This window comes from Diaphorina citri, unplaced genomic scaffold, assembly GCF_000475195.1.
Source record: "Diaphorina citri unplaced genomic scaffold, Diaci psyllid genome assembly version 1.1 scaffold2079, whole genome shotgun sequence".
NCBI lineage: Eukaryota > Metazoa > Arthropoda > Insecta > Hemiptera > Psyllidae > Diaphorina > Diaphorina citri.
This window is the reverse complement of record NW_007379504.1, coordinates 31,791-45,023: the sequence shown is the minus strand read 5'-3', so window position 1 is coordinate 45,023 and position 13,233 is coordinate 31,791. Positions and strand designations below refer to the sequence as shown.

The following is a 13,233-nucleotide window of genomic DNA, read 5'->3' as shown; positions in this document are numbered from 1 at the left end:
TATAAAGTATGAAAAAAATTGATTTTTTTTTTCGAAGTTCGAAGCAACATTGACTTTGGTTGATATCTGGATGGGTGAGTCAATAAGTCAATCAATACTACAAACAGTGAGTTAGTGGCAATGGCAACTGACTCAGAATCCGACCCAGATGAGTTAGATTAGGTATTTTGAGCAGGTTCCCTAATCTTTGTTCCTTTTATAATAATAAAATAACCACCTTGTTTTTAATTTGTGGCAAAAAAATACCCTGTCTTATTAATTATTGTATTATTTTCTCGAAAAATATGGGTTCAAAAATAATAACAGTAAAAAGGGCGTATAACCAAACTTTTTTAGAGGGCCATAATTGATATAAATAATGGAATATTACCTATTTTTTTTCCCTTTGAATCACTGTTCAAGACTTAAAAAAAATCCCGATTTTGAAAATTTGGACCGATTGCAATACTTTCATTACTAGTATAGCTCCGCTATACTGTAGTAATAGAAAGTAAAAAAAAGTTGAATTAACAATTTGTACAAAGTACTACCTAGTCTGAAAAATTAATGATTTCCAATACTGACCATAAATAAAAATCTCAGGCCATTTGGGGCTGTACACATTGTAGGACAAACTTTTTACAAAAGTTATGGACACTTTCCTTTGGGTGTCTAATGTTAATTAGATACTTAGATAAAACAAACATTAGGACTGATATTATATACAGAAGACAGCAGTAGACTGAGCACTACACATAGTGTATCACAGAATTTAAGAAATATATTAAAATGAAAATAAAAAATCAACCAACAAGATTTTTTCAACAAACCCTTACAATAGGTACCCATTATTTTTTTACTGAGGACAAAGGTTGGATTAAATCAAAAGTCCACTTCTTTGAAGTTCACTAAAATTTGTGCTTATTTAGAGTAGATATTTTCATAATCTGTACCTGCGTTTAAAACATTTTCTTTTTGACCGATGTATACCTATCCATGTAATTATTATAGCCATCTAATTGCTGGAATGCTTTCATCTCAAACAGATTTCCCTCTACATTCAGAGTGCATACATTGGATGAAGTAAGGATGCATGTGGGAATTGCATTGATTGCAAGACAATTTTCTTCTAAACGTAATATTTTCAAGCGAACACATTCAGAAATATCAGGAGATATATGACAAATCTGATTTTTATTCAAATTCATCTCTATAACTTTCATTTTCCCAATTCCATCTGGAATTGATTCTATTCTATTGAATGATAAATCTAAAACATCTAGGTGTTGTAGATTAAACAACACTGTGGGAAACTTGTTCAACTGATTTTGAGAAAGTGACAAATGCTTCAGGTTATGCAACTTACTGAAAGATAAAGGGAGCTCTTTAATCAAATTACAATTCCCAGACACATTTTCCAATTTTTCAAGCGTTCCAATGTCTTTGGGTAAAGATTCAATTTTATTTTGGTCAAATGTAAGTGATTTTAGCAACTGATAACTTGCTAAATCCAGAGGGAACTTGGAGATTTTGTTTTGAGATATATCTAATGTTCTCAATACAGCTTTCAATTCATTCATTTCATCAGGAAACTCTTTAAATCCCTGATGAGATAAATTAATTACTCCTGTCTTTTTGGCTGTTTCAAAATGTCTTTTTGTGGCAGAATTCCCCATTTTCAAAACAAATATCTGAAAACAAAAAAATGTAAACAACATGAAACCTTGGTAAGAATTACCTTGAATAACATCTGAGACATACAGTAAAACCTCCCTTAATGGACAACTCTGAATAGCAGGCACTTTTTGGTGAACAGGGACTTTTTTTCTTTCTTTGCTTAATTTCTTGTTTCAGTCAGCTCCGATGGCATAGTGGTCACTCTGTGCTTGCTTTACATGTGGGAGACCTGTGTTCAATTCCTCGCAGGATAAAATAATAATAATAAATGTATCTTCCAAATGATTGATTTCATGACTGGCTGTTGCAGGGCCCACTCAGCCTCATGAGGAAAATGAGAATAGTTATATATAATATAAATGCTCATAGAAAACAGTGTCAGTACTCAGCATAGTAAGTAAACATTGTGTGTTGGGATTATTGAGATATTTGGAAAATCCTACAATGCTGTAGAGAGCCAAATTTGTGATATAATAACCCAAAGAAATGGCATTCATTTTATTTGGTTCTATTCCCGCCCTGGGCAAACTTTATCCTAAATAAATCGCGTTCGTTCTCGGAACGGCTGGCTTTGCCCTATCCTGTCTTCCTTCTCTCTTTGATTTCGGACGTTAAAGCCTCCGTTCTTACAGTTCCCTCTATCAAACCTCTATTCTTCTTACCTGGGAGGAGGAGTGTAAGTTTTGAAGGAGAACTGGGGTCCCATCCAAAGTCTTCTGTGAGGACCTGCATGGGTTATAATTTCCACCTGAAACATAATCCACACACAAAGGAGGCAAGTTAGACCAAAGAAACAAATATTTTACACCAGAGCCATACAATGCAATCATTTTTTTTTTCTTTTTTATATTGTATACAGGGTGGTTCGTGATTTTCGAACCACGCTTATATCTCAGAAACGGCTGGGGATTAAGGAATGAAATAAACGGCATCATGTAGATGAAATTTTGATTATTAAAATGGCTTTTTTTAAATTTGCAATTTTTTTTGCAAAATGGCCCATTTTTTGCCAAATATAGGTCACTCTTATGGGAACCCCTATTTTTTATTTAATTTTTGGAATCAGCATAAAATTTTAATTAAAAAAATGTATTCACTCGAAAAAATTTGCTCTACAAAAATTCTGTACACTGTGAGAAAGAAAAACAATTTCTTAATTATTTCTTTAGTTTTTGTATTATTCACTTTACTATTTCAACAACAATCAACAACAACAAACAAATTTATAAATGCTGTTCAAAATGAGATCCATTTGTTTGTACACAGTAACGCATTCTTCGCTCTAACTCAGGACCAACTGCGTTGTTTATCATATATGGGGTCACTGACGCACACAAAATCGCGATTTGTGCAAATTTTTGTAGAGCAAATTTTTTCGAGTGAATACATTTTTTCAATTAAAATTTTATGCTGATTCCAAATATTGGGGGTTCCCATAAGAGTGACCTATATTTGGCAAAAAATGGGCCGTTTTGCAAAAAAAATTGCAAATTTAAAAAAAGCCATTCTAATCATTAAAATTTCATCTACATGATGCCGTTTATTTCATTCCTTAATTCCCAGCCGTTTCTGAGATATAAGCGTGGTTCGCAAATCACGAACCACCCTGTATACCAACCACACACAAAGTTACTTAACGTCGAATAATCTGTCAAGAACCACTGTATTATTAGGCTATTATTTAATCTATTCAATGAGCTAATGCCACTGATTGTTTTAATATGGTTTGAGAACTAAACTAAACTTGCATGTGTTAGTGCTTTTATTAGCCACTTGCAAATAGTCCATAAAACCTCTGCAACTGAGTGTCCATTATTCAGAAGTTACACTGCATTCCTTGAATGTTGGGTAATACATATATTATGTAGAAATCTTAACGTGATGGTACCTATGAATATATTTTTTTTTTTTTTAAGAGGTTTGACAGAGGGAACTGTCACTGCTATGGTCTTATCGTCCCGAAATCGAAGAGAGAAGGAAGACAGGATAGGAGAAAGCCAGCCGTTCCAAGAACAAACATAATCCCATCAGGATAAAATCAAACCCGCAGTCTAGCGCTTACAAGGCAGACGCACTACCAACTAAGCTAACTAGGCTGGCACCTATGAATAAAGCACAAGGTAAGTGAATTGGATCGTCCCGAAATCAAAGAGAGAAGGAAGACAGGATAGGAGAAAGCCAGCCGTTCCAAGAACAAACATTATCCCATCAGGATAAAATCGAACCCGCAGTCTAGCACTTACAAGGCAGACGCACTACCAACTAAGCTAACTAGGCTGGCACCTATGAATAAAGCACAAGGTAAGTACTTATTAAATGAATTGGTTGGGTTGGAATTGAACCAGACTTGACATATCTTTTAATCCCAAGAGGGACATGGGGCCTCAACAAAGGAATGCCTTCTGTTGAGGTTTCTGTAAATTGGACCTGAACGAACCCTCCCTATTCCAAACAAGGACTTAATAACTGTTATTGAGGCAGGTACTCACCCAAAGAAAAATTGCAAGTGCGGTATTTTCTCTGAAGAAATGCAAGTACCCATCAAATTCACTTCAAGGCATGATGATGAAGTAAGTACTCAAAAATCTTGAATCAATTATTAAAAAGTAAAAATTACTGTCTGAAGATATCTATTTAATAGGTAACACAGTCAATGGAGTATAGAATGGAACACTACTGCTCTGGTTGTAGGAACCTTTCCCTGTAGAAATAACTGCCTATGTAAAGAGTAGACACTATAGACAGGATACGAGGTTACTTCTATAGTTCTAAGGACGAGGTTGATAAGAAACCTGGGACAATACACTGACAAAATTGTTAATGATAAGATATGAAAACAGTACAGATCTTTTTTGTTTACCAAGCAAAAAACTGTTGCCAGATTGAGGTCTGGTACGGTAATGAATTTTGTACGGTAAAACTCGCTATTCCACAGTGGGTGTGTTTTTCATTCTACATATATAGGTACGTATATCTATGAATCAAATTCACTTCAAGGCATGATGATGAAGTAAGTACTCAAAAATCTTGAATCAATTATTAAAAAGTAAAAATTACTGTCTGAAGATGGGTATCTATTTAATAGGTAACACAGTCAATGGAGTATAGAATGGAACACTACTGACATCACTGTGCAACACTTCAACAGGACTTTCAAGAAGATCTCCATCGGTAGTAGATGGAATTTGACAGGGCTTTGATTCTCCATCCAGCGATACATCAACAGAATTTACTTGATCAGACAAATTATTGCCAGTAGCTGATGAGGGATCATAGGCTTGGATATCTGAAGAACAATCTACAACTTCATCACCAGATGGCTTTTTGATGACTGAAACAAATCTGTTAACAACAAAATCTTGGTACTTTGAAGGGAGATTACGTTTTCTTTTAGTGTAGATTTCGTTATCCTCAAACATAATGGCTGAATCTTGAGCTTGACAAAATCTTGGTACTTTGAAGGGAGATTACGTTTTCTTTTAGTGTAGATTTCGTTATCCTCAGACATAATGGCTGAATCTTGAGCTTGGGAATTTAAGGTTCCATAACCTCAAAATGTAAATTTTTATCAATAAGGAGACCCCCCTCTTTATAATACCAACCTCTTATATAACCCACACCCCTTTTATGTGAACGGATAAAAAGCGATAAAACAACTAAACTAACACTTTACTAATGCAACCTCTTATATATCCCACACCCCTTTTATGTGAACGGATAAAAAGCGATAAAACAACTAAACTAACACTTTACTAATGAAAAAAAAGCGCAAGGAAAAAAGTGAATTAGGAAATTCACTACTCCTTAGGTGATAAGAATTTAATTCGACCAACAAGTTTTTTTTTTGGGGTTGGGGTTTTAAAAAATTTTTTTTTTTTTTTTTTTTTTTTTTTTTTTTTTTGTTTCCAGAATGGCTGCTGATCATCCTGAACTGAAAGGCCTTGCCAGATACTTCAATAGTGTTACTGTTGATGGCAGAGCAAATGTAAGTTCCCTAGTTTGTTTTCAATTCATAGAAAAAAGTAAAAAGGACATTGAAATAAAATATCAATAATAAGTAAAAATGGGCTAGAGGTTTGACTATAAGTGAGTGAAGTGTCTGTGTGAATGTGAAGTGATAAAGAAGTAAGCTGAACAAAATTACTTCTTGTTTTTAAACAGGGTCTGACAAAATGTTGGAACCCCTTAAATATCTTCTGAATGCTTCATTGTAGAGTTCTGATTTTTGGCATGTTTTCTTTAGCCATTATTTCATTATTTTTGGTGCTATCAATAATTCAGGGCCAGGCCTCATGTAGGTACCCCCCCTCCTTTTAGATAAATTTTTGTAAAGATAATAGATTTAAACAGCTGGCTTTCTCCTATCCTGTCTTCGTTCTCTCTTTGATTTTGGGACGACAAGACCATAGCAGTTACAGTTCCCTCTGTCAAACCTATTAAAAAAAAAAAACTTTTTGTTCTGTTAGGTGCTTTAACTGTGTTTTAACCAGTTCCTACATTTTATGATTTTGTTTCAGGTTGCCAGAGCAACAATAGGAGGTCTATTCCTTATCTTTGCATACTTGAAATTCAAGCCAAGCAAAAAATGAAATCCTCAAGTAAATAATTTTCTGTTATGTTTCATATTTTCTGAATTATAGATTCGTTTTTATTTACCTCTATTGGTAGGCAACATTAAAAACAGTTAGACATGAACAACACATGAAAAGATGGAATTTTTCTAGCATACTTATGAAATGACAAAAAAGTGATGTTCAAACAAAAGGAAATACTTTTATTTTACAAGATATAAAATGTATATTATAAGGTACAACAATATTAAAATTACTGAAGTTGTTCAAATATACAATGTTTTTAATTAATTAAATTGTAGAAACCCTGTGTTTTTTCCAGAAGATTCTAGAATTACATGGATACATACTACATAATTATAGTATGAGATACATACATACTAAATAATAATAATAATAAAAATCCATTCTCAGGCATAAGATATATTTTTTTAGACTTTCTACACTTACATTCCAACTTAGGGTAATGTCGATGTCACATAAAAAGTTTAATAATAAAAATAATTGAAATTTCAATGTAAAGTCATATTATGTAAAAGTAAAACAATAAGTAGGTACATAAATTTAAGATTCACCAGTACTTTTTCAGGGCCAATACATTAACAAATCGGGGAGGGTGGCTACTCCAAATTATAGGCATTTGGAAGCCCCTAAAGGGCCGGAAGAAATAAGAGGAAAAACATTAATTTATTTAATATACCTTATTTAAATTGTTGGCCAAGGCCGTATGTAGGGGGGGGGGGCAAATAATCCCCCTCCCCCGGTACATTACAGTTGGGACTCTTGGCTGCCCCCCCCCTGATAAAAGCCTGGATACGGTCCTGCTGTTGGCTAAGACTTAAATGTCCCACTTAACAGCTTAAAAATAAGGTGACAATACAAGCAAAAGAGCAGGATGGAAAATATTTAATATGAGTAAGTAATGAGTAATGAAGAATAGCACTAATAATAATAACCTAGTGTAAAAAAGAGGTTGTTATAAAAAGATGTTAGAGGTGAAGTGTGAGAGAAACATGGTTGGACTTAATCCTAAAACAGCCCGCGACCCTGCTCTTTTTGTGTGTTAGTATTAATTTGGGAGTTCTCAATTAGGATTTTAAAGTTGACCCCCCTGAGAATGCTATAAAAAAAATGAACATCACACGACTTTCTATTACATTTGCAGAACTTTGAAAAAAAAATCGTTGACAAAGGGGAGTATTAACTGTAAGTCGGATAGTAATAAAAGTTACCAACCTCAGTGGTGCAGTGGTTAGCACGGTGGACTTTGAATCTGGAGGTTGGTGGTTCGAGTCCAAGTCATGTCATAAAATTTAGCGTAGTATATTAAGTGGGGAACGACATTTGTGACAAGCATTTATGTTTAACACAACTAAAATTCCTTTTTTCCTTTTTTTAGTAATAAAAGATGCAACATTCGATTTGGTGTGAAAAGTCACATCATACTGACTATAGGGCAGTATCGAACCCGTAACTTCTCAACTGCAAGTTGGATAGTACTAATGGGACGCTTGGCCTCCCCCCCCCCCCCCCCCTGATAAAAGCCTGGATACAGTCCTGCTGTTGGCTAAGACTTAAATGTCCCACTTAACAGCTTAAAAATAAGGTGACAATACAAGCAAAAGAGCAGGATGGAAAATATTTAATATGAGTAAGTAATGAGTAATGAAGAATAGCACTAATAATAATAACCTAGTGTAAAAAAGAGGTTGTTATAAAAAGATGTTAGAGGTGAAGTGTGAGAGAAACATGGTTGGACTTAATCCTAAAACAGCCCGCGACCCTGCTCTTTTTGTGTGTTAGTATTAATTTGGGAGTTCTCAATTAGGATTTTAAAGTTGACCCCCCTGAGAATGCTATAAAAAAAATGAACATCACACGACTTTCTATTACATTTGCAGAACTTTGAAAAAAAAAATCGTTGACAAAGAGACGTATTAACTGTAAGTCGGATAGTAATAAAAGTTACCAACCTCAGTGGTGCAGTGGTTAGCACGGTGGACTTTGAATCTGGAGGTTGGTGGTTCGAGTCCAAGTCATGTCATAAAATTTAGCGTAGTATATTAAGTGGGGAACGACATTTGTGACAAGCATTTATGTTTAACACAACTAAAATTCCTTTTTTCCTTTTTTTAGTAATAAAAGATGCAACATTCGATTTGGTGTGAAAAGTCACATCATACTGACTATAGGGCAGTATCGAACCCGTAACTTCTCAACTGCAAGTTGGATAGTACTAAAAGTTGTACCATTTGATTCGGCGTGAAAAATCAAATGGATGATAATATTCACACGCGAATGTTTTCGATCTCTTATAGTTTAGGAAATAAGGGTTAAGCAACATTGACTTTGGTTAATATCTAGATGGGTGACTGTACTCTCCATCTCCAATCTCTTGACAGGAACGATAACGCGACCAAGTTTTTTGATGCTCTAGCACTCTAGCTCTACTGCTGCTGGACATTTGGGCTGTGTGGTTGATCCACGTCTTACTCTCAGTCTGCCCAGTACGTATGTCGTACAGAGACCATGGACTAAAAACCACTTTTTTGGAATCAGGGGACCCCAAAACATATTTCCACCCATTTCCCGATTTTCAAACTTTGGACTGATTGCAATATTTTCTCATTACCAATATATATAGCTTCGCTATAATTTTAGAAATAGGTATGTAGAAAGTAAAAAATAAAAAAAAAGCAGCAAATGTTTTCCCATGTAATGAGGCACATGTTTCACCGTTTTTCGAAATTCAAATCCATTCTCTAGATCAGGGGGTAACTTGTTCGTACAATGAACACTCAGGGCCTACTGACTACTCTCAGTGAGATTGGTCCTGGTCAACTTACTTCTGTGAGAGCTTATTTTTTTCAACGATGAAACTAATAAAAAAAAAAAATATCGGTCTCGCCTTTCAGACTGCAATCTTAGTTATTGCATATGCACGGCCCTCTCCAAAAACATGCCAGATAATTAAAAAAATATAATTAATAAAAACTGAAGGAATATAATTCCTACTTTCTCATTGATACAGGGTCTGAGCATTGAAAAAGTTCTAGATAGGTATGTACTTTTTTTTTACTATAATATACATATGAGGACACAGACAAAAAATTAAGGAGCATTATTTGACCTTCTTTTTTAGAGCCCTCAATCAGTAAAGAAGCGAATACAATAGTCCGTCCCTTATACCTTTTTATTACTGTTGTAATAATAAAGGAAGGACGGACTCACTCATCTTTTAAAAAAAAAACTCCTGACGCAGAGATAACGTCGAGTGACGCCGCGTCGATGCGGCGTAGGAATGAAAAACAGGCCTAGTGTTCGCGAAATCCGCAGTTCAAAAATGAAGTGAACACACGTACTATAATAGCCCTTTTACCTATTACCGTACAAAATCCATTACCTACATGTGGCAACACTGTATTGGCGTCATGAGTAAAATTTTTACTTTCTATTACTACAGTATAGCGGAGCTATACTAGTAAGTTCCTACCTACTAGAGCCCTCAATCAGTAAAAAAAGAGGAAGTAATTTGTTTTTGTTTGAACTTGATCTTACAAATGATCTTCCTCTGATACACACGGTCGACGGCCGTTGACTATGTTTGGACACTCCTTTAGGCCACCCACTCACTATCTAGTAGACATCAGGTCCGCCTGATAGTGTGCGTGTGCTCATTAGGTATCAGGTATACCTGACAGGCGGACCTTTTCAGCTGTACCTGTAAGGTCTATCTGATAGTGTGTGGCTGGCCTTACACTCCCTTTAGTTACGAATCCAGCATCTGAGCAACTATATTACTGAGACTTTCTATCAATACGAAAAAATCATTTAGAAGATTGGTTCCTATCAAACCTTCAGATGAAGAGAGAAATGCATTTTTCAATTAAACCTTATAAAGAAAATATGTGAACCTATTTAACCCTCGCACGCCTAAGGGTCTACTAGGTAATGTGGACACCCACACAAGGGAGTATGAAACCTACGAAAGTCATTTTCACTACTTTCTAACTTTAAATCTACAGCACTACGAAAAAATCATTTAGAAGATTGGTTCCTATCAAACCTTCAGATGAAGAGAGAAATGCATTTTTCAATTAAACCTTATAAAGAAAATGTGTGAACCTATTTAACCCTCGCACGCCTAAGGGTCTACTAGGTAATGTGGACAGTGGACACCCACAGAAGGGAGTATGAAACCTACGAAAGTCATTTTCACTACTTTCTAACTCTAAATCTACAGCACTATCAATTCCAGTACCTATTTGTAGCTCAAAAAGTGTCCACTTAAAAAAAATGACAAAATTGTTAATGATAAGATATGAAAACAGTACAGATCTTTTTTGTTTACCAAGCAAAAAACTGTTGCCAGATTGAGGTCTGGTGCGGTAATGAATTTTGTACGGTAAAACTCGCTATTCCACAGTGGGTGTGTTTTTCATTCTACATATATAGGTATATATCTATGGTTTTTCATTCCGACGCGGGTACGACGTGAAGTGACGCGTGTTTTTCATTCCACTTCCCCTCCTTTAGCGTCGACGCTACGTCTTAATATCCCTGATGCGACTCTCGAGTAGCTTCACCGCCATTTTGTAATTGTTTACCGCTATAGATGTCATGTTTGTGGGTTTCCACAATTTTTACCCCCACTCCAAAAACTGCGGTGGAACACTCATCTCCACTTCCCCTCCTTTAGCGTCGACGCTACGTCTTAATATCCCTGATGCGACTCTCGAGTAGCTTCACCGCCATTTTGTAATTGTTTGCCGCTATAGATGTCATGTTTGTGGGTTTCCACAATTTTTACCCCCACTCCAAAAACTGCGGTGGAACACTCATCTTTTTAAAAAAAAAACTCCTGACGCAGAGATAACGTCGAGTGACGCCGCGTCGATGCGGCGTAGGAATGAAAAACAGGCCTGTGTTCGCGAAATCTGCAGTTTTTTTCCCGAAAAAAAAAAAAAAAAAAAAAAAAAAAAAAAAAACTTGTGCCTGATCTTACCACAGAGAGTTTTCTCTGAGCCCTTTTCTTTCTTTTCATATTGGGTACCTCCAGTGCTTTGCAACAGAGAGGGCTTTCTTGATTGTTTATAGTAGGTCATTGTGATCTCCAGTCAGTTTGCTGCACCCCTGTACTAGAAGATGATTATGTATTTGTAATTAACCACATTTGCAATTTAGATTGTCTTCATAGCCCCATCTCTTCCTATTATAGTATTTGTAGTTGCAGCAGGATACTCTAGAGTGCAAGTGGTTGAGGGATTTCCACTTAGCAAATGGTTGATTGGCTTCTCGGGGCTGTTCTCCTTTGATTTTGTGGATACAGTCTCATTCTTTTTGTTTCCACACCTCTGGCCTGTCCTGTCGTGCTAAGCAAAAGTCTGTATGTCAAAAAACCCTACTTTCGGGAAATCAAGTTTAAAGATTTCATTTTTGACATACAGCAACACGTTTTAGTGGTTTTTAAGGGGTTTAGGATATATATATAAAAAAAAAAAAAATATATAGGATCAAAATTTAGGATCATAGGAACCATTTGGCACCAAAAATCGATTTTTTTGACATATAGCGTTTTTGCTTAGCATGGCAGTGTGGTGTTCAGGTGAGGAGCTCAACTGTTCTGTGGTTCAAAGAAAGCTTCTTCTCAACTTCAGCCAGCCTGGTTGGAGGGTGTGTCAATGTGTATACCAATATCATAATGAACTAACTACCTACTGTGCTATTTATTTATTTTTAATATTATTTTTTTATTTTTTTTCAGAATGAACAAGGCTCAAGAAGTATCACAAGTTGTGTTGCATCAGAAAGACATTTCAAAAAAACTACTGATGCGGTGGAAACAATAGAGTCATATATACAGGTAGGTACTTTTATTTAGTAATGATGGCATTCCTTGTTAGTTTGAACCCCACAAAAACACAAATGTGAAAAAAAGGCCAAGTCCCTATCGAAAAATGTCGTCCTATAAGTAAAAGTGGTGAGATCAGAAAATTGAGGCCAAGTCTGCATTCCCAGTTTTTCATGTCTGCTGAAAATGCTGAATCTTAATTCCTTCAACCTTCTCTCAATTTCAACTTGGCTGTGTTTTTCCTTAGGGATTTATGTTCAATTAATTATTTATTTGAGTAGGAAAAACATAGACAAGTTGAAATTGAGAGAAGGTTAAAGGAATTGAGATTCAGCATTTTCAGCAGACACAAAAAACTGGGAATGCAGACTTGGCCTCAATTTTCTGGTCTCACCACTTTTATAGGACGGAATTTTTGGATAGGAACTTGGCCTTTTTTTTCACATTTGTGTTTTGTGGGGGATCTCACTCCTTTTTTCTAATGCATGCGGTCGCGCTCCCTTGTATACGATCGAGCTGTGCGCTCCCGGGGGCTTCGCGGGATTGTGCATACGGTAACGCTTCGCGCTTCCAGGGCTTCGCCCCTGAGACCTTATATCGTGCCTGAGTTTTGTTTCGAATTCGAAGAAATTAAATCTGAAATAATAAACACAGGGAAAGTTTTGCTGGCCTCAAAGTGTGTTCCCTGTGCTAAATCCGCCTCTGGGCGGAGCCCAGTGCAACAGAAAGAAAAAAAAGGTAATTTAAATGCATAATAAGTTATGTCTACTTTTGTGTTCCGTGTGCTTTTCCGTGGGTTATGTTAAAAGTACCTATAAGACACGTAAGGCATGCGCTATTGCATGTCTCTTGCGAGTTTCATGTTCACATTTTGGTGTCGAAAGCTGTGCTGAATGAGAATCCAAACTAATCGCGGATTTTTCTGTCCAACTCTTGAACGGTTCACCGTTGATGAAATTTGATCACATTAAATTTTGCTTCCGATCCGGCCAGTATACTATACAGCATGGTTCAGTCTTAGCGAACCTCTTGTAACTTTTGAACGGCTTTTCCTATCTTCAGAAGAAAACATTTTCAAAATTCCAAGCCGTTAAAAGTTACAAAGGGTTCGCTAGGACTTCTGAGCCATGCTGTATATTGAATAGAATAGAATAG

At 35.9% G+C, this 13,233-nt stretch overlaps 2 protein-coding genes across 2 annotated transcripts in view; one reads left to right on the top strand and one right to left on the bottom strand.

Annotated features, from left to right (window-relative positions):
* Positions 1 to 533: 533 nt before the first annotated feature.
* LOC103518112 (leucine-rich repeat-containing protein 57-like) lies at positions 534 to 4,519 on the bottom strand. Its single transcript, XM_008483168.3, has 2 exons — positions 4,146 to 4,519; positions 534 to 1,670 (listed from the first exon to the last, which is right to left on the bottom strand). The coding sequence occupies exon 2, from the start codon at positions 1,653 to 1,655 to the stop codon at positions 939 to 941; it is 717 nt and encodes a 238-aa protein (XP_008481390.1). The 5' UTR covers positions 1,656 to 1,670; positions 4,146 to 4,519; the 3' UTR covers positions 534 to 938.
* A 7,466-nt stretch (positions 4,520 to 11,985) lies between these two features.
* The window catches only part of LOC103518114, a gene marked incomplete at its 5' end in the record, with an annotated part of 6,079 nt that continues 4,831 nt past the window's right edge, over positions 11,986 to 13,233 (top strand). The window contains one exon of the mRNA XM_017447694.2: positions 11,986 to 12,090. Coding sequence (XP_017303183.1) covers positions 11,986 to 12,090 — 105 coding nt within the window. The remainder of the gene's footprint in view (positions 12,091 to 13,233) is intronic.

Bases quoted from the DNA above. Each gene is read 5' to 3' on its own strand.
- LOC103518112 (XM_008483168.3), bottom strand. From the start codon at position 1,655: ATGGGGAATTCTGCCACAAAAAGACATTTTGAAACAGCCAAAAAGACA.